The 26,359-nt window shown below is 37.2% G+C and overlaps 2 protein-coding genes across 4 annotated transcripts in view; one reads left to right on the top strand and one right to left on the bottom strand.

The window, feature by feature from the left end:
- Window positions 1-8,398, bottom strand: part of hhat (hedgehog acyltransferase) — a 38,955-nt gene extending 30,557 nt beyond the window's left edge. Inside the window, exons 1-5 of one of the 3 annotated variants that reach the window (XM_084096665.1) lie at window positions 8,318-8,398; window positions 7,660-7,785; window positions 4,389-4,456; window positions 4,105-4,218; window positions 3,823-4,017 (exon numbers count right to left, since the gene is read on the bottom strand). In XM_084096665.1, the coding sequence (XP_083952791.1) occupies window positions 3,823-4,017; window positions 4,105-4,218; window positions 4,389-4,456; window positions 7,660-7,774 (492 nt within the window). In that variant the 5' untranslated portion in view covers window positions 7,775-7,785; window positions 8,318-8,398. Of the gene's footprint in view, window positions 1-3,822; window positions 4,018-4,104; window positions 4,219-4,388; window positions 4,457-7,659; window positions 7,786-8,049; window positions 8,082-8,231 lie in introns of those variants that run through there. The other 2 variants (XM_084096666.1, XM_084096667.1) reach the window with 2 other exon arrangements.
- A 738-nt stretch (window positions 8,399-9,136) lies between these two features.
- acss1 (acyl-CoA synthetase short chain family member 1) lies at window positions 9,137-26,092 on the top strand. Its single transcript, XM_084096664.1, has 14 exons — window positions 9,137-9,495; window positions 9,709-9,805; window positions 11,095-11,294; window positions 14,427-14,602; window positions 17,816-17,968; window positions 19,613-19,760; window positions 20,495-20,632; window positions 21,624-21,716; window positions 21,962-22,074; window positions 23,362-23,488; window positions 23,753-23,880; window positions 24,659-24,722; window positions 24,980-25,101; window positions 25,330-26,092. Exons 1-14 carry the CDS (start codon window positions 9,147-9,149, stop codon window positions 25,504-25,506), a joined length of 2,085 nt encoding a protein of 694 aa, XP_083952790.1. The 5' UTR covers window positions 9,137-9,146; the 3' UTR covers window positions 25,507-26,092.
- The last annotated feature ends 267 nt before the right edge of the window (window positions 26,093-26,359 follow it).

Below are 26,359 nucleotides of genomic sequence, written 5' to 3' on the forward strand. Positions count from 1 at the left end.
CAGGACAATAAATGAAATGTGCAACAAAAGACAATGAACAGGCCCTGAAATAAAACTGTGGTAGCAGCCGGAAGACTATCCCTGCATCTGAATTCGCCTCCTTCCCTACTACATAGTAGGTAAAAAATTGTTAGTGAAGTGAGGGGTATGTCCAAATTCATTGTATTCATTAGAAATACCTGGAGAGATTCTGAATTGCAAATCCAATGGATACTTTACTATTCCATAAGGCCACATGGAAGGAGATTTGAAAGACAGTGAAGCGACACAATTGACGATGAAGGTCACATGACAAAACCAACATGGGAGATGTGGCATGTCCGGATTTCATTATACCACACAATCTTGTCAGAACTGGTGAAGCAGGACCACAATCTACAAAATTCATAGCAAAAGAAAATGGCAGATTGAAAAATGATCGATCCCATTCATTCAACCGTTTATTGAGGATCACAACTTATTTTATGGCCTCTGTGAGCCTCTGCGTGTTTGAAAAGAGTAATTATTTTTCCAATTCTGTTTAGTTCCACCGATGAGACAGAAAGGACACACTTCACTTGTAAAACTGCTGCACTTATTATCTTTTTTTTATTTTGAAGAAATATAGCACAGCCATACAGTTTGTTAGGTTTGAAATTATAAAACAATGGATATATTCTTTAAAATGAAGACAAAAAGTAGCCTCGTTAGACTGGTTATCCAATGTTAGTGGAACATGTCCAGTTAATTAGATGAACTACACATATGGTTGCTCTGATATAACTGACTTTCAAACATTTACTAAAAATCATCTTGGAACCATTTACAACTTAGTTTGATATGTTGTTTCCAATGCAATGTCACCGCTACTTAAGTGGCCAAACGTGTCCAAAATAGCCTTTGTATGTCATTTACCCATCATTTACTCACCCTCATGCCGTTCTAAACCTGGCTGTAAGACTTTTTCTGTGCAAAATAGAAGATATTTTGAAGAATGCTGGTAACCAAACAGTTTCGGTTCCCAGTTGTATTTCTGTCAGGACCACTACCGTCAAATATGATTGACAATTAGCATACAGTTTGGATTGGCGGTATGGTTCCGTTCTGGGCGAGAACTCCCTGCACATCCATGCAGCCTAGCAGGGAGAGCAGCAATAATCCCCCTTGGGGTAAACAGAACAGAACCAACATGAAAATTTGCAAATATATTTAATTCAAGATTTTAAAGTACAACATTATTTGATAATTATTCTGATTCAAGGGGAATCAGAATGTCAAATCCTGACTGGGCGAGAGGAGGAGCTGGGGATGGAGGAGGGTAATTAGCTCCTGAGAAACACGATAGCTGCTGATAATACTGAAGGAGCTTATATATGTATATGGTGATAGGCATCGCATTCCTATAGGTAGATGTGGATCAGCTGAGGGTCAGCTGATGCGAGCTTGATTAACATGACCTGCCATTTTTGGTGCATTCAATAAACCAAAACAGTTAGTTATAAACATTCTTTAAAATATCTTCTTTTGTGTTCCACAGAAGAAAGTAAGTCAAATCGGTTTAAAACGACATGAGAGTGAGAAAATTATGGCAGACTTTTCATTTTTATGTGGACTATCACTTTAACACTATACTCAGTCACTGTAATATAGAATTTTCACTCTTGGGTGGACTATCCTTTAAGTAGGCTTCTATGTACTGTAAGTGATAAACAACCGCTGTAAACCACAGCTTCATCTTTCTAAATAACTCCACCTCAGGCCAGCATCCACTGATCCTCTGTGTTGAAAATAAACTACTATGATCTACTGGGCATGCTCAGAAGACAGCTGGCATCCAGCCAGCCGACACAGCAGCAGTCACTTTCAAAAACTCATTATCGCCACTCAAAAATAAAGCTATAACCACCTCTAAATTACATTAAATGACAGGGCAGCGTTCTGAAATTAGGCACTGGCTGATGCTGTTTTTCTTTTTATGTCATTATGGCAGTCTCAGTGGTACAGCTGCATGGGTATTGCTGTCTTCCTAAGGGTTTTTCACAGCTCATAAGTAACTGAGGTAAACAGAGATATACAGAACAAAAAAATATCATTAAAAGATAATGAAGATCACAATAGATTAAATTATAGTTGATTGTTCTTCGGATGGGTATGTTAATAAATGCTGCGGAGTAATAAATAATGATTAGATGAAGGTTTAATTAAGAAGGGGTGTCACAATTCATCAAGGAGAAACTCAAGGAAAGTAGGGAACTCATTTGTCACTTAGATCAATATTCCCTCAGTCTCTTTTGTCCCCTCTATCTGCACGAGCTTGTTGATCTCGTTGCTTTCCCCTTCAGTCAGTTATCTAATGACAGCTGTCAATCAGTCATTCACTGTGTCAAGTGACTAAGCAGATAAAGAAAAAGAAAAACAGGACCTTCTGGAAGCCAGCTGACTTTTCGTTGTACTGCTGTAACTATTGTGTGAGAAAAAAGGAAATACACAAGCACTTGTGTGCATGTAAACGTTTGACTTTGAATATTTGCTTGAGAGACTGTTTGAAAGTGTATGCACCACTGTGTTTGTGTGAAGAGAATGGTGACATTTAATGCAGACTTGTTTCAGTCTCATCCTCATTCTCTCTGTGGAGCACTGCAGATGTGCTCTGAGAGCCAAGGAGACAGCATAGAGTCTGATCCTGAACCGGACAAATCCCTCACTCTGTCCATCACACCTCCTCCTCATCAATACAGAAAGCTTTAAAGGGACAAAGGTAGTTCAACCAAAATTAATAATCATCATGGAACACAAAAGGAGAAATTCTGAAGACTGTGCTGGTCACACCTTTCCATGCAATTCCAATGAATGGAGACTTAAGTTTTTTATTCAATGTTCGAAAACAGGACATAAAAGCACTTCATCCAAGTCTTCTGTGAGAAACCGACCAAAATTTAAGTTATTCACTGATAATCACCTCCGGGTAGCTTTTAACTTAAGAAGTGAACAGATCAGTTTGATTTGTGCATGAACCATTCAGATTGGTTTTCGGAACTGAATCAACCAGTGTTGTTCTTGTTAACTAAAAGAAAAACTATTAAAATTATTTTCGCTAATTGAAATAAAGGTGAAATTAAATATTAAGTAAAATATAAATATTAGATGAAAAACGTAAATAAAAAAAGAAAAAAAATCAACGAAATTGAGTTGCTTTGGCAACTAATTGAAATAAGTTTAAGAAATACTAAAAATACTCAAACTAAAACTGAAATAAAAGTATTTTAAAGCTAAATAGAAATATAAAAAAAACAAACAATATAAATGACAAAAGAACTAAATTACTAAAACTTAAACTAATTCAAATTATTAATAAATACTATAATAGTATAAAAAGTAATACTAAAATAACACTGGAATCAACCAACTGAAAAGATTTGACTTAAAAGAACAATTTGTTCAAGCATTGCTACTTCCCTCATGATTTTGGAGTATGATGAACGATTTTATGATTTTGCACTATTACAATACTTTTATGGTGGTTTTGCATCCTTTTTGAAGCATGAAAGATCTCGCCATCGTTCATGATAATGGAAAAAAAAGCTCATGGAAAAAAGCAACCAGCACATCATTCACATTTCTCATTTTGGGTTCTAAGAGGGGAAAAAAGAAAGCCATTTGGACTTGGAACAACATGAAAGTGAGTAAAATGAGGATATTTTTGGGTTAGCACATCATGTCATTTTTGGGTGAACAACCCTTTAAATTGGACACTTTTATGCAGCTTCTCCTCAGAGGAGCGGCAACTCTGATGCCTCACGTACATGGATTACAGCGATTACAGGCGGACAGAGATTCACACACCTGTAAATCCTGGAGGGCACTGACATTTAGTGTGGAGAGCAGCAGGAGGGAGCAAAACCACGAGAGGGCGGGGCTACGTAGCTGAGCAACCACCAATGAGATGCTCAGATGCAGCATCAAAAGAGTCACGCCCCACACACCGAGAAGCCAACCAGCAGAGAGCAAGCCATACACTGCAAAGACTGCCAGCCGGAACTGTAACACAAGTGCACAAGGAAAGATGACAAAACATGCAAACATTTGATGACTTGCTGAAATTCATCTTCTCTGCATCAAAATGACCTGAGGCAGATAACAGGCTGCCAGTCTGGACACCACAGCGTGGCCAATCAGAGACCACAGAAGAGACCGCCATGCCCACTCATTCCAAAAACTCCATTCAAAATCAGTATGGTCCTAAAAACACACACAGATAGAAAAACACAAAACACACAAAGAGTTTTGTTTGTCTGTATAAAAGGAACTTGTTGATTGAGCAGGAAACAGGAAATTGGCCTTGGTGGGGTGCACCAGCCAATTGTGCCATCCTGATTAAAGTCAGTAACATAATCACCATGTTCTCTCACCTTCTTGAATCCCCATATAAGGAATCCTCTCTGCAGCTGCACCTCTCTGTCCAGACTGACCTCATGCTCTGTCAATCACACACAGGAAAACACATTTCTCACACAATATTCTGGAGGAATACAAAGTCTGTACACGGGACTATTTTGGTCAACTAGAATCAGAATTCAGGTTTACTGGCCAAGTTAGCTTACACCTTGATACCTGGCAAGGTATCTCAAACATCTAGTTCACAATAACTACAGAACACACAACGGGCCTGTCCAAATACCCACACCTGCGGTCTTTGAACTTGACCACTTGTCTACTGTGGTGGATTTTTAATGAATAAAATAGTAAACTGTACATCAAACTAATATTAACAGTAACATCTAACCTTCTTTCTTTTTTTTAAGCCTAACATGCTAACACTTTGAAACACAATGTACTAAAACGTTATGTCCTGTGTTTTTGAATGTTGTATTGCCATACCCCTTTTACTTTGGTTGTGTGAGTGTAAAAATAACAAATATGGGAAAAGAAACTTGACAGATGACTAGGTTTGAACCTTGTGATTAACAATGAAGTAATCATTAAAACAAAGTTTGCTTTACCTAGTAACAGAAGGGTTTGTCTATGAAAACCAATCAAATTGTGGGGAAATTATGTAATGCAGCATGACATTTTTGCCATACCTCCTTATTCTATAAAAACTGTTGTATTCTTTTAGCTGGTGGGATTCTCAATGAAATTTGTCTGAGATGCTCCAGCCTTGCTTCTTCTTGGGAGAGATTCCCTGAGAACTGCTCGGGAACTCTTCCGGCCGTGATTAAAGCATTTAAAGGACATTTGCTGAAGTCTGTTTGTCGATCATTGCTGCGCAGCAAGAAAGCTAGTTAGGGAAGCAAGTTAGTTAGGTAGACTATATATTAAACGTCGATTGGAGACGACCCAGGTAGACTATATAGGGAACGTCGATTGGAGACGACCCAGGTAGACTTAGAGTAGGAAGGGAACGTCGATTGGAGATGACACAGATGGTTAGGTTTAGGGAAAAATCTACCACACTACTTACACAACGTATTTCCTGTTTTTGGCCCGAGTGTTCAAATGGGCATGAAGAATGCAAGTGTGTGTGAATAGAACTTTTGATTACCCGATGGGACCCAAGTGTTTTACTTTGATTTTCAATACTTTGCATTTTAAAATAAACTTCTAAATGTCTGTTCAGTAAAACCTATGTAACAGACAACATAATTTAGTACTTGTGCTGCTTCTAATTAAGTGATAAAAAGCAGTTGCAAATGTTGTACAAAATGCACTCATCTTTGCACCAATAAAATGTTCAACACTGTTTTACTTCCAGTTGTGTTCACGTGCTCGCAAGTGGCCAAGACCACAAGTGTGGGTATTTGGACAGGCCCAATAAAAAATTTAGACAGTGGTTGGCTGCCTCTGTATTGTCCACAACAATATTCAAAGGCCCCATAACTTTTCCTGTTGTTCATGATTTGATGGATTAGGATTAAGGTAATAATTTATTACTATTATTTTACTCAGTTTCTACTCCACTAATATTTAAGCTTGGCATAACTAGAAAAATGTATATTCATTATTAAAATACCTAAAATGACAGCCCCCTGGTTGAGAACCACTGATCTAAGATATTTAACATCCACTTAATTCTTCAATTTGATTATACGGACACTATAGGATGGAGGTTTGAAGATTGTTCACCCAAAAATGTATATTCTCTGATCATTTACTCACCCTCATATCATTCTAAACCTGTATGGTTTTAATTTTTTTCTGAACGTTTAGAACTTTCACTATTACAATGAAAGTAAACTTGGCAGCCCTATCCACTTTCATTTCATGGATAAGAGCCCCATGGATAAGTTTTGATGAAGGCTAAGATCTCTTGAATATTCCCTGCACACATGCATTAACTCTCTTCTTTCTCCCCTGCAATGCAGTGTCAGTTTGGTATTGTTTTCCCCACCCCTCCCCTCTCTCCCATCATCTCTTTATTCATCGAGTTTCTTAGAATGGACCTCTCGTCACCTCGACAGACGGTTTTCCTGCAGGGTGCAATGGCAGGCAAGGATCTATTCACACTGTCATAAACGCGCACACTTTTTCCAGAAAAGAAAGTGTACATAGAAACAGAAGTGAGAGCACATTGCCATCTGGTGGTCGCACTGTGTTGAGAAACAAAGACTGCAGAAAGAAGTATCGTGGGCATGTTTGCTGTGATCTTAAGTGACACGATCTGGAGTTATATTTTGTATAGAAACCCACATCAGAAACAATGTGATTAATAGTGCCTAAAGTGTCTTTAAGATGAAGAAATTAGACCTGGCCAAACAATAAGCTATATATATATATATATATATATATATATATATATATATATATATATATATATATATATATATATATATATATATATATATATATATATATATAGCTTATTGTTTGGCCAGGTCTAATTTCTTCATCTCAATTGCCTGTAATTTACTATTCACAAACTTATAAAGTGAATGTTTTCTCAAGTATTCAGGTCACTTTTTCTCAAAATTATTACTATTACTAGTATGAAAGCTATATGGAACTGAACCTAAAGTCATCTAAATAGTGTCTTTTAAAAATGCTGTTTTCTGATGGCAAAAATACTTATCTTTAAATGTATTATCAGATTCACCTATTGTTGTCATTTATGCCGTTTTTTGAGCATGAGGAAAGGCCCCATTTTAAAGCTTTATTTTTGCACTTTTTTGACTGGCATGTTTTGGTTGAAAGAGATAAAAATGGGTGCTGTGTGTTGCCTTTTGCTGACCTGAGATCCTGTCGTCTCTCAGCACATGACAGCACAACCTTTACCGAGCCCTTAGAGTCAGCAGTTAACCGAGGCGTGCACGCACACACACACACCACAGCAGCCCTTTTCAAACTGACACATCATAAAATAAAGTCCATGTGTGCACTGAAAATGCAACAAAATTTTATTTTATATTCATTCTGAATAAATCAATCCAAATAAATGATTCAGCAGGTATATAATACTCATTTAATAACAATTTAATAATGTTTTATATGTCTAACTGACAAAATTGTGGTTGTCTAATGCATTATGCATGCGATATACCGATTTTTCTTGGATTTTTTTTTAGGTTCCCTTGTTAATTGAAACTGTACAGTTGAACACCTGGGTGATCTTTGAGTTAATTCCTGAGATCCTCTCTTATAACCTGGGACGTTTGTGTTTTGTTCTGGGACAGAAAGGCAGCTCACCTTTAGAAAACCTGTGCAGCTGGTAGAAAGAATAGAGATGAGAGGAGAAGGAGAGAATCCAGTAGGCCGTCATCTCCCATCGAGGTAGAGACACCAGCTCCCATTTTTGTGTCATGGAAACTGAACCTACAGGTTAGGAAGATACACTGTGATTGGTAAGAAGGGAGTTTTTCCCCTACAAACATCATGATTTTCAAATTAAGCAGCATACGTAAATCAAATTTGATTAAAAATTAGATTAAACTGTATTTTAGGAGGATGTGACATAAGGTGTTTCATAGACAATAATCCCGCATAGTCAAATTTACGGATTATTATATCCGAAAAGATGTAATTCACCAGTAATACGATTAAAATAAATGCGTTTTATGAACTACTTTATCTCCATACCACATTTAACTCTACACAATCCTCGATTATAAGTTATGTCAAGGAACCCCGAAATAAGAGGAGCTTGTGGTCTGTTACAATAAAAATCATGTTCAATAATTCAATTGGGATGTAAAGTCCATCAAGATTTATTTGCTCAAACAGTCATTCAAGACTTTAAACAGATAAAATGGTTTCTTTACCCAAGCTAGCCAACTACATGATCATTTCGCAAGTTTCGCAACAATTCCTGAACTATAATATTTGCATAAACGTTTCAGTTACTCACATAAACAACAAACAGACAAACTCTCGCTCCCGCTAAACGCTGCCGGGAAGCTCCGCCCTATGCTTCCGAGATTTATCACGTCCCCGACCCTGATTGGCTATTCTAACTACTACGTAATATCTGAGTCAGCTGCTTTCCTTTAACCCCATAAGTGCCTTAATTCGTTTTGTTTTGGCCACACAGAAGAGAGAGAAGACATTGTTCATTCACAATGTTCTGATGATTCAGGAGGATTACATGTTCAGGTCTTTATTTTATATATATTTAAAGAAATGGCCATCCATCCTCGTCTGTAGGAAAAGCGAGAAGAGGCTAAGTTATCTCTCCATCTGTCCATCCATCCATCCATCCATCTACGTCTGTCTGAATTGCCCCTCTGTAAATATTTCACTAGGGGGCAGCCAGTCTTTGGGGTAGTTAGGTAGGCAACAACGTCCAGAGGCTCGTGAATCATGTGAAACAAACGTCATAATAAATATAACGTTAACAGTTTATGTGACATAAAGACGCTATGTGATAATATGCGGCTGCTTTTGAAACTATAATTTAACAGAATCTGAAAACAAAACATGTTTAAGCGTCTTAATCTGAATCATTCGTTTCGTGTTGTTGTGTAGTGTGAGTGCATGACGACCGTACAATCCATTATTACGTAACATTAAAAGCTCCAAGTCAAAAGAAATAGCAGTGTTGTAATCGATTGTAAAAGGCACAGCACAGCTCTTTGTCAACAAGGTTCCTCCTCCCTCTCTTTCTTCGGAGAATCGGTCACGGTCACGGGCTGTGGAAACTTGAGCAAACTTCACTCCAGCACAGACTGTGCGGGAAAATGGCTGGACGTGTGAGCTCAAGCTTGCTGACTTCTTTGGTCAGGGAAAACATTGTCTTTAGAAACAAGAAATGTTTGCGCAAAAGTGTTGTGTTCATCTCACGGTGTCATGCGAGGTCTCAGTCCAGCAGCAGCAGCATTAGCGCGGCTCAACCGGACCTCAGCTCGCATCTCGCTGGAAAGACCTACGCAGACCTATATGAACTGTCAGTCAAAGATCCAGAAACTTTCTGGGGATCCATCGCCAAGGAAAGGCTGGCATGGACCAAACCTTTCTATCAAGTGACGGACTGTGATCTGTCTAGCGGGAAAATCAACTGGTTTCTTGGAGGGCAATTGAATGTCTCGGGTGAGTCGCACCTTTTCTTTACTCATAAATTACTCCACTTCCCAGTACGCCTGAAACAACATTTCTTTCTATCTGAACAAAACGTTATGAGTGTATTTTATCTTATTTGAGATGATAATTGTTTACATTTTCCCATGCTTTGTATTTGCACAAAGCACAACTTTCTTGTCAACAGTAAGTGCAGTAGTAATGTCCTCTTACAATGATTGGCAGTGAATTGTTTGGATGTGCACGTGGCAAAGGATCCAGACAGAGTGGCCTTGATTTGGGAGAAAGATGAGCCTGGCACAGAGGAAAGGATCACATACAGGTACATTTGCTCCTGAGAAATTCACATGTGGCCTTATCACAGTTTAGTTCACAATTTTCATCTAATATCTATATTTATGTCAGCTTTATTTCAAGAATTGAAAACAATGCAAGTTATTGAGAACACTGCAAGTTACTATTCCAGTGGAATTGAGAACAAATTACACATTTTTGCTATTGAATTCTGTTCACATAAGTGTAGGGCTGAACGTAGTATGCTCATTTCCCCTAATTTTTCCTTTTGATTAAAGTTATTTTAAAAACACTAATAATTTAATTAATAAGACAGTTAAATGTAATCTGTCTTTAGCAAATATCAAAAAGAATATCCTGTTATTTATAATGTTAGCGATAGAAAGGGTTAACGTGGTATTAGAGCACACTACTGAAGAGTTTGGGGGGGAATTCCTTCACATGCACTTTCTGGGGTTGAACAAAGGCTGGTTTTGAGGTTCCTGTGATGGAATGTGAGTTCCCCCGCTCTCTAGTGCCTGAAGTAAGGATTGAATTTTCCTGGCTGTGTTTCAGATCACTGCTGTTAACAGCAGGCTAAATATTTACACGATTCACTGTCCTCACTGTTACCAAAACACGATGGTCAGCAGGCCAGCTTGCTCTGATCTAGCCTGCTCACTGAACCTTGAAAATTAACCATTTCTCATCTTTTATTACGGAGATGTGAAGATTATTTTCCCCCAGTATCTCTTGTTCTAGGTCAGATGGGAAACATTTCAGGGTGTTTTGTGAAGCAGCAATCAGATTGCACAATCAGTCGTGTGTAAAGGATTTCACTGTTAGCATAGAGCATGCACGCGTCACTTCCCTGCTTCTGTGGGTAAACAGGAAGTTAGAAGACATTGATTCACATTAGTATGAAAGTGATAGTGTTTTGATTCTGATCTCACAACCATATGGAGGAGATCAAAAAAATCCTGAGGCGTGACATACAGTGCAGGCTGTACTGTAGGGTTCTCTGCTTAGACACACACGTGTCTGTTTCTCTTTTATGATCTGTTGAATGAAGATTAACTGTTTGCTCATAATGATATGTTCAGCAGGCCAACAAAAGCTTGCCGGTACTTTATTATAGTATAAATAAATACATCATTAAACTACAGCCCATAAATGGCAGTTTGATATCAGATGTGCATAATGACCATACTATGTTCAGTCCACTTCGGTTCAGCACTTGAACCACTTGAAATTGAACCATCACAGATTACTTTCCCACCCGCATTTTTTCCTGTTACTCAGCAGTATGTTTATATCTTTAAAACATTCAAATCTCAGGGAGCTTCTGGAGATGACCTGTCGTCTTGCCAATACGTTGAAAAGTCATGGAGTCCAGAGGGGAGAGCGGGTGGCCATCTACATGCCTGTGTCTCCCATGGCGGTGGCAGCGATGTTGGCCTGTGCCCGTATCGGTGCCGTACACACTGTGGTGTTTGCAGGGTTCAGCTCAGAGGCTCTGGCTGGCAGAATTCAGGATGGTGAGTAAAATAATGTGGGCTTTTTTTCCAGCTGTGAGTGGTACTACAAATTGATGCAAAAAAATAATTGTGATGTTTTTAAACTAACAGCTTTTTTCATGTTATTTCAACCTGAGGTTAATTATACCGCTTACCATCTCTGGGTGGGTACCATGTGTCACTATTAAATATGATCTGGTTAGTACAAATTCTTATGTATTTGGATTATTTTTTTGTGAAATTGTGTTTGAAACTATCTAAACACAGATATTGGAGAGGAGCACTGAGAAAATGATGCGCCATCATTGGTGGGATTGGTCAGTAAAGTTCTAGAATGGGGCTTAAAGGGGTGGTTGATTATGATTTCACTTTTCTAACTTTAGTTAGTGTGTAATGTTGCTGTTTGAGCATAAACAACATCTGCAGAGTTACAATGCTCAAAGTTCAATGCAAAGGGAGATATTTTCTTTTAAAGAAATAGCTTTTTAAGGATTACAACAAACAACTGGTAGGGACTACAAGACATTCATCCTGGGTTAGTGACATCACTAACCCTAAAATTTACATAAAAGGGCATTATACAACCACTTTAACAAAGGTTCAGTTGCTCAAATTTCCAGCCTATTTAAAGGTGCAGTAAGCGATTTCTGAGAAACTGTCAGGGTTCTGTCACTCCGGTCTAGTTTATTCTTGGTTTTGTGACAGGGCCCTGACTGTCCTGAAACTATATTTTCATGTCTTTGTCTGAGTGTGCGGTTTTGAGCCGTGCGCTCTTGTCTGTGTGCCTTGTTTCATATTCGGATTCTTGCACTCATGTCTAGTTTGGCTTCGGTTCTGTTGGGATTCGGACGTTCATGCTCTGTATGTTTTTCTTCTATTGTGTTGAGCGCACAGGATGAGCATTCGCTCATTCTTCGTGCGCTCCGTCTTGTTGTGTGAGCGTGCGGTTTCGAGTTCGCTTGGGTCTTACGCTCTTCTGTCCGGGTGTTGTGTTCTGTGTAGCACGCAGCTTGTGTTTTTGTTTAATTTTTTATTAAATAAAAAGCCCTTTTCTGCATCGAGTCCTCGCTTCATCCCATCCCCCCAACCCTGACAGAAATGCTTTTAAAAGTGGATCAGACTGAGCACCACTGCACATTTGTAGCAATCAGCAGCAGTAGCTATGTTTCACTGAACCAAGACATGCTTTTGTTGTCATTTTAGCTATAGTAAAACAGGACAGTTTTGAGTGTCATTGTTGTCTATAGCTGGTGTGCTGCTGGCGACTAACAATGGACACTTACTCGTATATACTGTTGTGTACTGTATGCTAATTTTATGTCCTTGTCGTTCATTCGTCATCTTCGCTTTATTTTTCGAGAAGCATTATTTTGCTACGCTTCAGCTATGATAAAGAGACATCCACTCTTGCAAGGCATGTTTGTGCATTTTGGGGGCGGAGCAATGAAGTGTGTGTTTGTTTGGACTGATTTCAAATATCAACAGTGTTTAACTATTGGTGCTTTCAAGTCATCTCGTGTAGATCGTATTTACGAGTTGAACGCACTTGAACGCCACCACAATGTCGTAAATACCAGTGGGGAGCTCGGGATTTTCTCTAAGCTCCGATCTTTACGAGTTGGGGGCGTGTCAGTGATTAACATGGCGGAATACACAATACGTAAAGGTATTTAGCTGTGATATTGTCAGGCTTTTCTATTTACAGCGCAGTTAGCTAATTGCCAACACAGAATATGATAGTATTATAATATAACAATGCAACATGTAACGATGAGTTGGCAGTGGCTTCATAAATTAATTAAAAACATAAAAATACAAAGTACACCTGATGCACATTTCTTTGTTCTTCATTTTCTAGAACAAGAGTTTAAGAACCTTATTGTATTTTTGTGTAATTAATTAAGAGAAAGTACTCCGCCATTTTGCTCCGACGAAAGTGACTTGAACGCACATGTCGTTATAAGCACGACTTCCCACCTCGTACGTACAAACTTCCCAGGAGGACTTGAACGCACCATATGTTCTCAGAAACTGCTTACTGCACCTATAAAGGAAGCATGAAATGGCATTTACAACTTTTTTTAGGAGGATTTTTAATGACAAAATGTATGAATTGTTAAATGTTAAATTATTAGTGAAAAAGTGGTTTCTACAGAAATACACAGGTATCTTTAGAAATAGTTTGCACTACCATTCAAAAGTTTGGGGTCAATAATATTTTTTCTTCTGAATTTCTGAAGGACCATGTGAAACTATTGGCTACTTAAAAAAACAGCTTTTCCATCACAGGAATAAATTATATTTTAAATTAATTTAAATAGAAAATAATTATTTTAAATTATTTTAAATTATTTTTTGACTATTTTTGAACAATTGAATGCAACCTTGGTGAGCACAAGAGACTTCTTTCAAAAACAATATTTACAATAAAAATAAAATAAAGAAAAGAAAAGAAAAAAAAATCTTATCGACTAAACTTTTGAATGGTTTTTGAAATGATTTTTTTCTGTTACATACACTGATGAATTGTGCACATGTTTAAAATATAAACATAGTCATTTTTTGTTTCTTGTTGACTATTAGAATTGATTGAACATAACATGGTTTAAACTTTAAAGTCCTTTCCTAGTTACTCAATTCCAGTAAAAGCCCTGCATGCTTTTCAGGGATTACTGAGCTTGACTGAAGTCAGGTGTGTTTCCATGTTATGAACGTTTTATACATGCTACATTAGAGCATTGTAAACCCTACGTAGAGCATCTTGGGATGTGTATGTGTACGTGATGTTCTGGACAGAGATAAGTTTCAGAGGGCGTTTGTTTTCAGACCTGCCTGTCTTTATCTTATTTATTAAAACAGACACTGAGCAGATGTTTCTTTCTGATCTTATTTGATGTAATATGAACAAATAAAGTCCAACGACAGCGCTGCAGTTGAGAGAGGTTTCTTAAAATTTTGCAAACTTATCAATTGCTTTCTTATAAATTACCTTAAATTAATTGTTTACACATACAGTGTCATCATATCTAAATTTAGCTCCCAGTTAGTGGTAACAAGCACATCAGCTCAGTGGCTATATCAGCAATTGTACACTGTCAGTGTATGCCTGTTCTAGTGTCTGTTTCATTTTATCTTTCTCTCCATTACACACAGCCCAGTGCAAGTTCGTCATCACATGCAACCAAGGCGTTAGGGGCGGCCGTCACTTCGATCTGAAGTCCACGGTGGACAAAGCAGTGAAGAGCTGTCCGTCTGTCCGGCATGTGTTTGTGGCCAAGAGAACTAACAATAGCTTGCCAATGGGCAAACTAGACATTCCATTAGATGAGGTAAATCACACAACAATGACCTCCTGCAGTATACAGAGATTAGGAAGCAAAACTAGAAACATTTAGTCAATCTTTTCTGAATTGTTGCATTTTTCTCTGCCAGAGCTCAACAATAAAGGCCCTTGCACACTGAGTCCGAAATTCGCATCCGAAATTTTCGCACGTTAAAAAAATAAATACGACCTCACGTTATGTCAATCACGCTTACACACTGCCTCCGAAACTTTCGTCCGTCATAAAAAAATTCGGATCGGGTTCAATTTTCTGCGTTTTTCGCATCCGTAGCAAGCATTTTGAATGGTGTTTTGACAATACAGAGCCACCGAATCACGAATACGAAAATTTCGGACTCAGTGTGCAAGGACCTTAAGGCCAGCAGAATACCAGCTATTATTGCAATGTAATGTAATAAAGAAAATTTAACAACAAAAAAAAAGATACATTTATGTGTGGAAAATATATTATAATAAATACTATTTTTTTAAACAACAATATATACAACACATGACAATAAATATTAAATATTAATAAAGTCTAATCAACAAATTACACACTCAAAGCCAGAAATTTAAAAAGATAAATATAAAATTATCTTGGCTCGACCAGGCAAGAAAAATTATTCTTTATTTGTTTTGAGCTCTATCTGTTTTTTTGTGTGTGTTTTTTTTTACCAATGTGCCAGACAAAACATGTGCTGTTGAAAGATAATTTGTTCAGCCATAAAAGATAAAAGTAACATGACTGCAACAAAGGAGAAGTTGTTTAGCTTAAGCAGAATTTTAAAAGGGTTTACATTTGCCAAAACATGCATACATGTTTCCAATTATTTTATACCTCTGCAGTGTGTAGGTCACTTTCTGCTAGGTTTACAGTTAGTAAGGTTTCATCTAGAAGGTACAAGGCTTTTCAAAGCTTTCGGTTTGTGAAGTGGGGAAGGAATGTGTCCATAACTTGTACCCAATTAAGACACAAGACTAGGACTATAATTCTGTTTCCACTTCATTTGAGTAGTCTTGTTTTGTCTTGCCAGAATTTTCTATGTCTGCCTGTCTCTATGGTGATGTTCACCCACTCTGTTCAATGGCACACATTGTCCTTGTCTAGAATTGGTCCCATAGTGGGCACATGCTCTGCCATTTTGGCAGTTTTTTGGAAATACTGAATTAGACATGATAGATTAATCTGGGCCTCTGTAAACTCTCCACATGCAGTTAAATGGGCTTTAGAGTTATGTTTTAAGATATAATAATGTTTTGGTTGCAGGGTCAATATCTCATTTAATCTCATTATTGGCAGGAAACGCATTAGCCTTCAACATTAATGGTGGTAAAACAAGTGGAAAATCCATTTAGACTGTACAAAGATTATAATTTTATTACACAACAGATAAAAGCCAATAACAACAAAGCACATAACTGAAAGTTAACACCTTTATGCCTGCATGAAAAATGCATAATAGATATCCAGGTGATTATTAAAAATTAGCTTGCATTTGAGTGATTATTAATTCAGTTCTGAAGAACACCATAGACACTTCCTTAAGCTCTGCAGTCACTGCTGCTTGTGAAGGTGTGGAAAGTTGTTCTTCCTACTGTGTGTAATTTCCATATCAAAGATGTGCTTGTGTCACAGCAGCACCCCTCGATGATGAAGAACTTCACACCACATCCAACCCCCATTTGAGCTTATATTTACACGATTAACATGTTATGATTTTATTTTAAATGAAATATTAAAACAGCACAAAAGTAGTTTCATAATAAAGCAATCAATTACTAATTAATACTTGATAATTAATGTCATAGGCTCTAAAATTGGTCTAAAATCAAAGCCATGTGTCTCATCAAGTTGTGTTCCAAATTTGATGTTGATATCACAACAATTTAGGTTCCTATGTGGTTTTGATTAGGCGCTATACCAAAAATAGCAACCCAGTTTGATGTGTTCAAAAAAATTATACATTTCTGTCAGAATATCACTTCTATCATAAAACATTCACCAAATATGAAACCTTGAGTCTTAGACCTTTCCAGCGATACATATTTTGTATTTAATCATAAAATAGTGTTTGTATTTAATAACAAAATAAATTTTGTTAAAAATATTAAACATGGAACCACCCACTTATGGTTATATACAGTGCAATGCATAAGTGAATACACCCATGCTAAAGTTGACTAAAAAGAGGAATAAAAAATCATATTTTGGAAATTGAACTTAATGCCTTAATTTAAAAAATTAGGAAAAATCCAACCTTTTAGGACACCAATTTTCTTTGTGAATGAATAATGTATCGTAAATAAATAAATGTTCTTCCTTAAAATACATGGTGCATAAGTGTGTACACCCCTATGTTAAATTCCCATAGAGGCAGGCAGATTTTTATTTTTAAGTATTTTTTTAATTAATTTTTAGGATACTATGCATCCTGATAAAGTTCCCTTGGCCTTTGGAATTAAAATAGCCCCACATCATCACATAGCATTCACCATACCTAGAGATTGGCATGGTTTTATTTCAGTTAGCCTAAAAGCTAGTTTGATTTGCATTGAGAGATGATCTTATGGAAAGTACCCCATGCCAATCTCTAGGTATGGTGAATGCTATGTGATGATGTGGGGCTATTTTAATTCCAAAGGCCAAGGGAACTTTATCAGGATGCATAGTATCCTAAAAATTAATTTAAAAAAAATACTTAAAAATAAAAATCTGCCTGCCTCTATGGGAATTTAACATAGGGGTGTACACACTTATGCACCATGTATTTTAAGGAAGAACATTTATTTATTTACGATACATTATTCATTCACAAAGAAAATTGGTGTCCTTAAAGGTTGGATTTTTCCTAATTTTTTAAATTAAGGCATTAAGTTCAATTTCCAAAATATGATTTTTTATTCCTCTTTTTAGTCAACTTTAGCATGGGTGTATTAACTTATGCATTGCACTGTATATATATATATACATATGTGTGTGTGTATACAGTAGTCAACATTTGAAGTGGATCAAAACCTTTCATCAAACTTAAACATGAATTTTGAACAATACCCGTTCTTGTCTTTGATTTAACTTTTTTGACTGTATATATATATATATATATATATATATATATACACCATACTTGATTGTTTCATATAAACTCTTTGTATAATACACACAATAAAACAAGAATTTAAAATAGTCTAATGAGTGTACTTTGTCTGTCTGTGTCAGGTGATGGCGAGCCAGTCTTCAGTGTGTGCTCCAGAGCCCATGGACAGCGAGGAGATGCTGTTCATGCTGTATACCTCAGGCAGTACGGGTAAACCCAAGGGCATCGTGCACACACAGGCTGGTTACCTGCTCTACGCTTCCCTCACACATCAGGTATGTCACTGTGTTTCTCTGATCACACTAATGCTGTCACACTGGGTGAAGATCACTGAGCAAAGTTTGAAATGGAAGGGTTTTTTTAAAGTGCAAAAATACATATGGATATATGTACTGCATGTGTATGTGTGTGTATATACAGTATACACACACACACACACACACACACACACACACACACACACAAAAACTGGTAAGCCAAAACATTATGACCAGTCACAGATGAAGCCAATATCATTGATCATATTAAGGTCTGAGTATATTTGATAGTAAGCAAACAATCAGTTCTCATAATCAACGTGTTGGATGCAGGAGAAATGAGTTGGAATAAAGATCTGAGCGATTTTGACAAGGGCCAAATTGTTATGGCAAGGCAACTGGGTCAGAGTATCTCTGAAACGGCAGGGTTTGTGGGTTCCTCCCGGTCAGCAGTGTTATTGGGCGCCCAAGGCTCATCGATGCATGAGGGCAGCGAAGGCTATCCTGTCTCGCCTAAGCCAACAGAAGGTCTACTGTGGCACAAGTCAAACAAAATTATTTAATGATGGTTATGAGAGAAATGTGTCACAGCACACAGTGCATCACACTCTGCTGTGAATGGGGCTGCGTAGCTACAGACCAATCAGAGTGCCTGTGATGACCCCTGTCCACCATTGAAAGCGCCTACAATAGGCACGCAAACGTCGGAACTGGACATCGGAGCAGTGAAAGAAGGTTGCCTGGTCCAATGAGTCTTGTTTTCTTTTACATCACGTGGATGTCCATGTACGTTTGCACAGTTTACCTGCGGTCCCGGTGAGGAAGTGTGATGCTCTGGGCAATATTCTTCTGGGAAATCCTGGGTCTGGCCATCATGTGGACCAAATTTGACACGTGCCACCTACCTAAACATTGTTACTGACCAGGTACACCCCTTCATGACAATAATGTTTACTGGTGGCTTTATTCAGCAGGATAATGCACACTGCACACATTGTTCAAGAATGGTTTGAGGAACATTATGAAGAGTTCAAGGTGATGCTCTGGCCTCCAAATTCCCCAGATCTCAATCCAGTTGAGCATCTGTGGGATGTGCTGGACCCCAACAAGCTCAATCCATTGCGGCTCCACCTCGCAACCCACAGGACTTGCAGGATCTGCTGCAAATGTCCTGGTGCCAGATACCACAGGACACCTTCAAGGGTCTTGTGTAGTCCATGTCTTTGCGAGTCGGTGCTGTTTTGGCCGAACATGGAGGACCAACAGCATATTAGGCAGGTGGTCATAATGTTTTGGCTCTTTGTCATATATCTGAACAGAATAATGATGGTGGTAACATGGTAAATAGTCCACGGTATTTATAATAATGCTACTCGAGCTTTTTTTTTTTTTTTTTTTAACCTACAGTGTCTTTAACCAAGTGTAATATTTTGTAGTATAATAATAAAATACAATTTAATTTTTTTTTCCTTGCCCTGCATTGTAGTTTGTGTGTACAACCTGGCAACCTACATCAAATGTTTTATATTACATTTACATACCACATTTATAGCACATTTACAATAACATGCACAATGAATATACATTCAGCAATCAATTTTCTGATTTAGAGGGTGTCATTTTTGTCCATTTGTGTAACTGAATACCTGTCTGTGGTTGCAGTATGTGTTTGACTACACACCTGGAGATGTGTTTGGCTGTGTTGCTGACATCGGTTGGATTACGGGTCACAGTTATGTGGTGTATGGACCCCTGTGTAACGGAGCCACTTCTGTTCTGTTTGAGAGTACACCCGTGTACCCCAATCCAGGTGAAATATCAGGAGAAATTACATGTACTTATGAGCAATGGTTTGCAGTATGTATAATGCACACGCACTCTATTTCTTTTTTAGTTTTAATTTCAGTTTTAGTTACTGTGGTTTATAGGCATGATAAAAAAATGTGCATTCGTATTGCCAAAGCATTTGCAGACAATAAGTAAAGTTAAATTTTCAAAACATTTAAAATGCATCTCTACAAAGGTAATTAAACAAGATGTGAAGTGTTTGGGAGACACAACTATTCATTCCTTAAGTTTATAATTGTGTCAGTCGTGTTCCTGTTCTCGTCCATTCTGAATGAGGTGGTGACCCCTCTAGATCATGTCAGATAGGGTTACTGTCCCTCCCAGCCCTTCAGAATGAAGGAACTTCTTTTGTTCAGGTGACACATTAACCTGTATAATGTGCCTTATCTGCCTTTATGAGTGTATTTTAATGGAAATGAGTCTTCATGAGTGGCAGTAAAGCAGTGCTCTTTACAATGTGACCTCTGCAGGAAACTTTTCCATTTATGGTTTCCTGCTTTTCGAAAGCCTCTGTTTCTGTGCTGGTATCCATTAGACAATGTGCTTGTATAATATTGGGTTTTAATTAGTCATAATTACTGCTGATGTTCATATTTTTTGTAATCTCATAACTTATGTGTTTTGTTGAAGTGCTATGCGGTTGTAAATCAAACACTTCATTATCTTTGTCTTGACTATGTTTTGTGACTGTTTTAGGTCGTTACTGGGAGACAGTTCAGAGGTTAAGAATAAACCAGTTTTATGGAGCTCCTACTGCCATCAGATTACTCCTGAAATATGAGGATAACTGGGTGAAGAAATATGACAGGTCATCACTGAAGACACTTGCATCTGGTGAGTCTTCAAAAGTTTAATGGCAAAAAAAAAATATATATATATATATATATATTATTTTCTGCAAGGATGCATTAAATTGATCAAAAGTGATAGTAAAAAAATCTATTTAAAATAAATCCTGTTCTTTTGTAAGAAAGGTTTCTTGAGCAGCAAATCAGCATATTAGAATGATTTCTGAAGGATCATGTGACACTGAAGACTGAAGTAATGATGCTGATTTTTCAGCTTTGCCATCAAAGGAATAAATTGCATTTTAAAAAATATACAAAAGAAAACAGTTTATTTTAAATTGTAATAATATATGTGAAACATTGAAATTAATTATTGTTAATTATCACAATTTCAAATTCCATTAAACTGTTTTTTAATTATATAGTTAGAAAATGTAATATTTTTTACTCAGTGTAAATACATCTTAAATGTTTCTCTGCCGTTTAGTTACAGCAGTGTGAAAGTCAGTGTGTTATTTATCATTTAACACTTTTTATTACGACTTAACCCAGGGTTACTTGAGGTGGATTGCTCCTGTTGTAAGAGGGAAAAGTGCATTGCAATGGCACAATGGGGATGTGGAACTCATCAGCTCTCCAGTTCAAAGGTCACCATTTTCAGGGTTTGAACTGAAGAAGTACAATATCTGGGCTGGTGTTTCAAGCACAGATATTGTTCTTCCACCAAGGGAGAACATTTAGCCTGCTTACTCTAGATTACTTTTAGTGAGTCTAGTCACACAGCTTTTGAGTTCAACAGTGGAAAATCTAACTTTGCACCAAACATCAAGGACACTAGACTGTGTGCACAGCCGGTCTGGGTTTTGTTGGCCCCTTTAGTACCCATCAGTTCCACTTGAAAAGAAAGGGCTAAGATTTCCTTGAAATGCAAAGTCACTCCATCATACCAACTTAGATAGCATGTTTTTAAGTCCAGTGTTTATGGTCGATGAGTTTGTCTATATAAATGACCATGTGAATGTGTGATCTGTTGGCAGTTGGAGAGCCCATTAATCATGAGGCGTGGGAATGGTTCCATAATGTGGTCGGGGATGGACGATGCCCTCTGGTGGACACATGGTGGCAGACAGGTAAAAGGAAATCGCTGCATTTGTTCTCGTCTGTATAACATACCCTTGATCTTCAGTCTGGCAGCACTGGTCAGATGATTTACCATGCGTGACATTATTCAGAAATAAATATTGTTCACCAGGCTCAGGCGCTCTCTCTCTCTCTCTCTCTCTCTCTCTCTCTCTCTCTCTCTCTCTCTCTCTCTCTCTCTCTCTCTCTCTCTCTCTCTCTCTCTCTCTCTCTCTCTCTCTCTCTCTCTCTTCAGAAACTGGCGGTGTGTGTATCGCCCCACTCCCAGCTGAACCGGGAGCAGAGATCCGGCCTGCCATGGCTATGAGACCCTTTTTTGGCATCCAGCCAGCACTGCTTGGGGAGAAGGTGATTTATACTTGTTTATTTGTCAGAGGGTCAATTTTTGTTCTGTTATTGTGAAGAAATCGTAATTGTAAGTGATCCTCTCTATGAAAAATCAATAAAAAATGTTTTTGTTGTGAACTACAATTACATTTTTACATATATATGAAGAGTTCAGATGCAAAAGCCTCTAAGTGCCATCTGAAATTTTCTTCTAGAATGATCATTTTTATCAAGCTCGTATATTTAAGTTCAGTAATTTCACTTAAATGACAATTAATTGGTAATTTGCATTGCCATTTAAGTGAATTTACTGAATTTAAAGGAGAAGTTCACTTTTAAAATGAAAATTCTGTCATCATATAATCACCCTCATGTTGTTTCAAACCTGTATGAATTTCTTTCTTCTGCTGAACAGAAAGGAAGATATTTAGAAGAATGTCAGTAACCAGACAGTTTTTGGGTCCCATTGACTTCCATAGTATATTTTTTTCCTACTATGGAAGTCAATGGGACCCAAAAACTGCCTGGTTACTGACATTCTTCTAAATATCTTCCTTTCTGTTCAGCAGAAGAAAGAAATTCATACAGGTTTGAAACAACATGAGGGTGATTATATGATGACAGAATTTTCATTTTAAAAGTGAACTTCTCCTTTAAATATATGAGCTTGATATAAATGATCATTCTAGAAGAAAATTTCAGATGGCACTTAGAGGCTTTTGCATCTGAACTCTTCATATATATGTAAAAATGTAATTGCAAAAAAAGTAATATGACAGATATGAAGTGGCATTGTGAGATTATTGTGAAATAAAAAAAACATAATTGTGAAATATAAAGCCTCAGTTGTAAGATATTGTCATAATCTGAAATAAAAAACAAGTTCTTATTTGCACTTTACTTCCTGGCAAGCTCAATGATTTTTCTGTGTTTTCTATAGTAGTTTGTTCTACACTTGTTCTAGATACAGTAATTGTTAGCAGACTGTCCTATTCAGACCTAAACAAGGGTAATATTTGTCTTTTGCTCTGCCTGGATCCAATGCACTTAGCTTCTCCTGCTGTGTTAAAAGAAAGCTTTGTATTACAGACCTTGATGGACGTCAAATTCTCTTCTGTAGCTGGGGGGGAAGAGTAATAATAATGTGTGTTGGAGCAGGTCCAATTTCCTCTGAGGCACTGTTTTGTTACACTCTGGGGAGAGAGACAGAGATTTTTACCCCCTCCCATGAAGATCAATTGAGAGACATCTCAATGCACGTGTTTTTAGTCGTGTGGAATAATCACCAACCTTTTGGTTCTTCAACAGGGGCAGATAATAACAGGAAATGATGTCAATGGAGCTCTATGCATCAGCCAGCCATGGCCTGGAATGGCCAGAACCATATTTGGAGACCATCAGAGATTCATTGATGCATATTTCAAACCGTACCAAGGTGAGCAAGACCCCTGGGGCTCGTGAAGCTCCTTCTTTTATAAAAGTTTTGAAAAGGAAAAGTTTTGTTATGTTTGTCTTTAAAGTGAGGGTCCTGGCTGGGAAAATCTTTTTGAATTTTCAAATGTGCTTTCTGTTGTTGTGAATTGCACTCAAAATAATTCCATTTAAGTTTTTACTTCATAAAAAGTTTGAAATCAAGGTTGACGGATAGTGATCAGAGGTATAAGTTGATCTTAAGGTGTTAACTGATGCCATGCCATAGGTCAGTATTTTACGGGTGATGGGGCGCACCGCACCAAAGACGGTTACTACCAGATCACCGGACGAATGGATGACGTCATCAATATCAGTGGGCATCGGCTGGGCACCGCTGAGATAGAAGATGCACTGGTGAGACCCGAAGTCCATTATTCGTAATTACAGAAACATGTACTGTATGTACACAATAAGTGCATTGTACAAGTGATTACTTTAAATGTTAGTACATGGTAGTTAAGGACACGTAATATAAAGTGGGACCTATATTATTATGATGATTTAAAATGTTCTATAGAGAGTCTTTTACAGAGCTAAAGCAAATGTACACTGCTGTTCATAAGTTTGGAGTCAGAAAGATTTTTTTTTTAAATAAATGAATACTTTTATTCAGCAATGATGCACTGAATTGGTCAAAGGTGACAATAAAGACGTTTATAATGCTGCAAAAGATTTATATTTCAAATAAATGCTGTTCTTTTGAACTTTCTATTCATCAAAGAATCCTGAAAAACATGTATCACGTTTCCATACAAATTAAGCAGCACAAGTGTTTTCAATATCGATAATAAAAATATAAGAATTGTTTCTTGAGCACCAAATTAGCATATTAAAATGATTTTTGAAGGATCATGTGACACTGAAGACTGGAATAATGGCTCATGAAAATGCTTTTTGCCAATGTTTGCCATCACAGGAATAAATTACATTTTAAAATATATTCAAATAGAAAACTGTTCTTTTAATATAATATTTCGCAATATTACTGTTTTTACTGTTTTTGATTAAATAAATGCAGCATTGGTGAGCGTAAGAGACTGCTTTCAAAAACATTTTAAAACCTTTATTCCAAACTTTTGAACGGAAGAGCAGGATGAATGTTTTGGATGACTATGTGTTTCTCTGGAATCAGGATGAACATCCAGACGTTCCTGAAACTGCAGTGATCGGAATTCCTCATGAGATCAAAGGAGAAGGTAAGGCCCCCGACAATCTCACCTTTTTTCATTCATGAGCCATCTGGAACGCATGCACCCGCCCAAGCAAGCAGAGACCTTTTGATCCACAATTCATTGTGTGCATTACAACACCCTTGGCCATTGTGAAAAGAACAAAAATAATACACACAATTAACTGTCACAAAATATTCAGTTTTTAAAGCAAATGTAATTGGATTTTACCTTGCCTGTTTACATTTCTCTCACTTTATCTTCCTGTCTTTCTCTTTCACCAGTTCCATTTGCATTTGTAGTTTTAAAAGAATCTGCTACTGGGAACCAGCAGGCTGTTGTGGGAGAGCTGAGACTCCTAGTGGCTACTAAAATAGCTAAATATGCCGTCCCTGATCACTTCCTGGTAAAATCAGTAACATCTTTTTTATTTAAACTTGTTCTACAGTGTTAATTGTTTGATCTATATGTATGTATTCAAGAACATTTATATCAGGAGTATTTACAAAGAGCGATTATGACTGATCATAGAATCAACCAAAATGTGTTTTCTAAACCATCACTGTCTGTACAGATGGTTTTAAGATTGATTTGTTTTGTCAGCTGTGAAAGCATCTCTGCTCTCTTCTTCAAGGTTGTGAAGCGTCTTCCTAAAACACGCTCTGGAAAAATCATGAGGAGAATCTTGCGAAAGATCGCCATGCAAGACACTAGCAACCTGGGGGACGTCTCCACGCTGGACGACCCCTCTGTCCTTTCAGAGATCGTTGAGGCACAAAAACACTACAAAAATCAAGCAACCAAGAAGTAGAAAAAGACTGTTGAGATGTTGCCACGTTTAATTTGAGGAACTATGAATATGATACTGTGATGACAAGTAATTCATGTGTAAATGTGAGAGTAGCAACAATGTTGGCTTCACAGAATGCATAAATTGCAATTAAATGCCATTAAATGCCATTTCATATGTAGTGAAACATGTACCTGAATCCTTGAGGTTTGTACAATCTTTTTAAACATGAAGCGTTTTGCACAGTGTTCTTCCTGAAGGCAGAGACTGGATGAGATTTTCTGTGAAACATCAGTATTTTGTTCATGAGAGATGATTTTATTTTTTAAGGTGCTCGATCAGTTTGTCTTCAGGTAAATCTCACCTCTCTCATATTCTCCTTGTTTTCTTTGAAGCCTCTTTGGAGTTTTATGCCTTAATTTCCTAATGTTTATGACAAAATAAACATGATGTAACTGATTCATTTTCAATCAATACTAAAATGACATAATGATATGATACATGCTTCACATATTATAAGTGGATGTCTAAATGTTTCCATTTGATTCTTAGTATTTTCTGAAAATAAAAAAATCTTTATTTTGAACATTAAAAATGTTTAAATATATTATATGGCGTCTGTTTTTTCTTAATTTGTAATATAAAGCACTAATAGTTGCAATCAAAATTATTGATAACCCCCCAGAGACTATAATAATTTACAAATGTAGGCTTTTCTAAAGATACAGATTTATTTAAAAATTACATCAAGCAGTTTAATGGCACATTAAAATGCTTTTGAGTTTTTTTGTAATACAGCTGTCTTAATTATTCAACCCCTATTCAGTGCTGCTGTCACTTATTTGTATGGTATGGTACAAATTTGCATAAAAAC

Source organism: Abramis brama (assembly GCF_963993115.1).
Source record: "Abramis brama genome assembly, chromosome: 21".
Classification (NCBI taxonomy): domain Eukaryota; kingdom Metazoa; phylum Chordata; class Actinopteri; order Cypriniformes; family Leuciscidae; genus Abramis; species Abramis brama.

What these genes read in the sequence shown, in the direction of transcription:
- acss1 (XM_084096664.1), top strand. Translation starts at nt 9,147, where the DNA reads ATGGCTGGACGTGTGAGCTCAAGCTTGCTGACTTCTTTGGTCAGGGAA. An exon ending in ACTGAAGACACTTGCATCTG is followed by an intron (nt 20,633 to 21,623) that starts GTGAGTCTTCAA and finishes ATCTGTTGGCAG; the next exon opens with TTGGAGAGCCCATTAATCAT. An exon ending in CTGAGATAGAAGATGCACTG is followed by an intron (nt 23,881 to 24,658) that starts GTGAGACCCGAA and finishes CTCTGGAATCAG; the next exon opens with GATGAACATCCAGACGTTCC.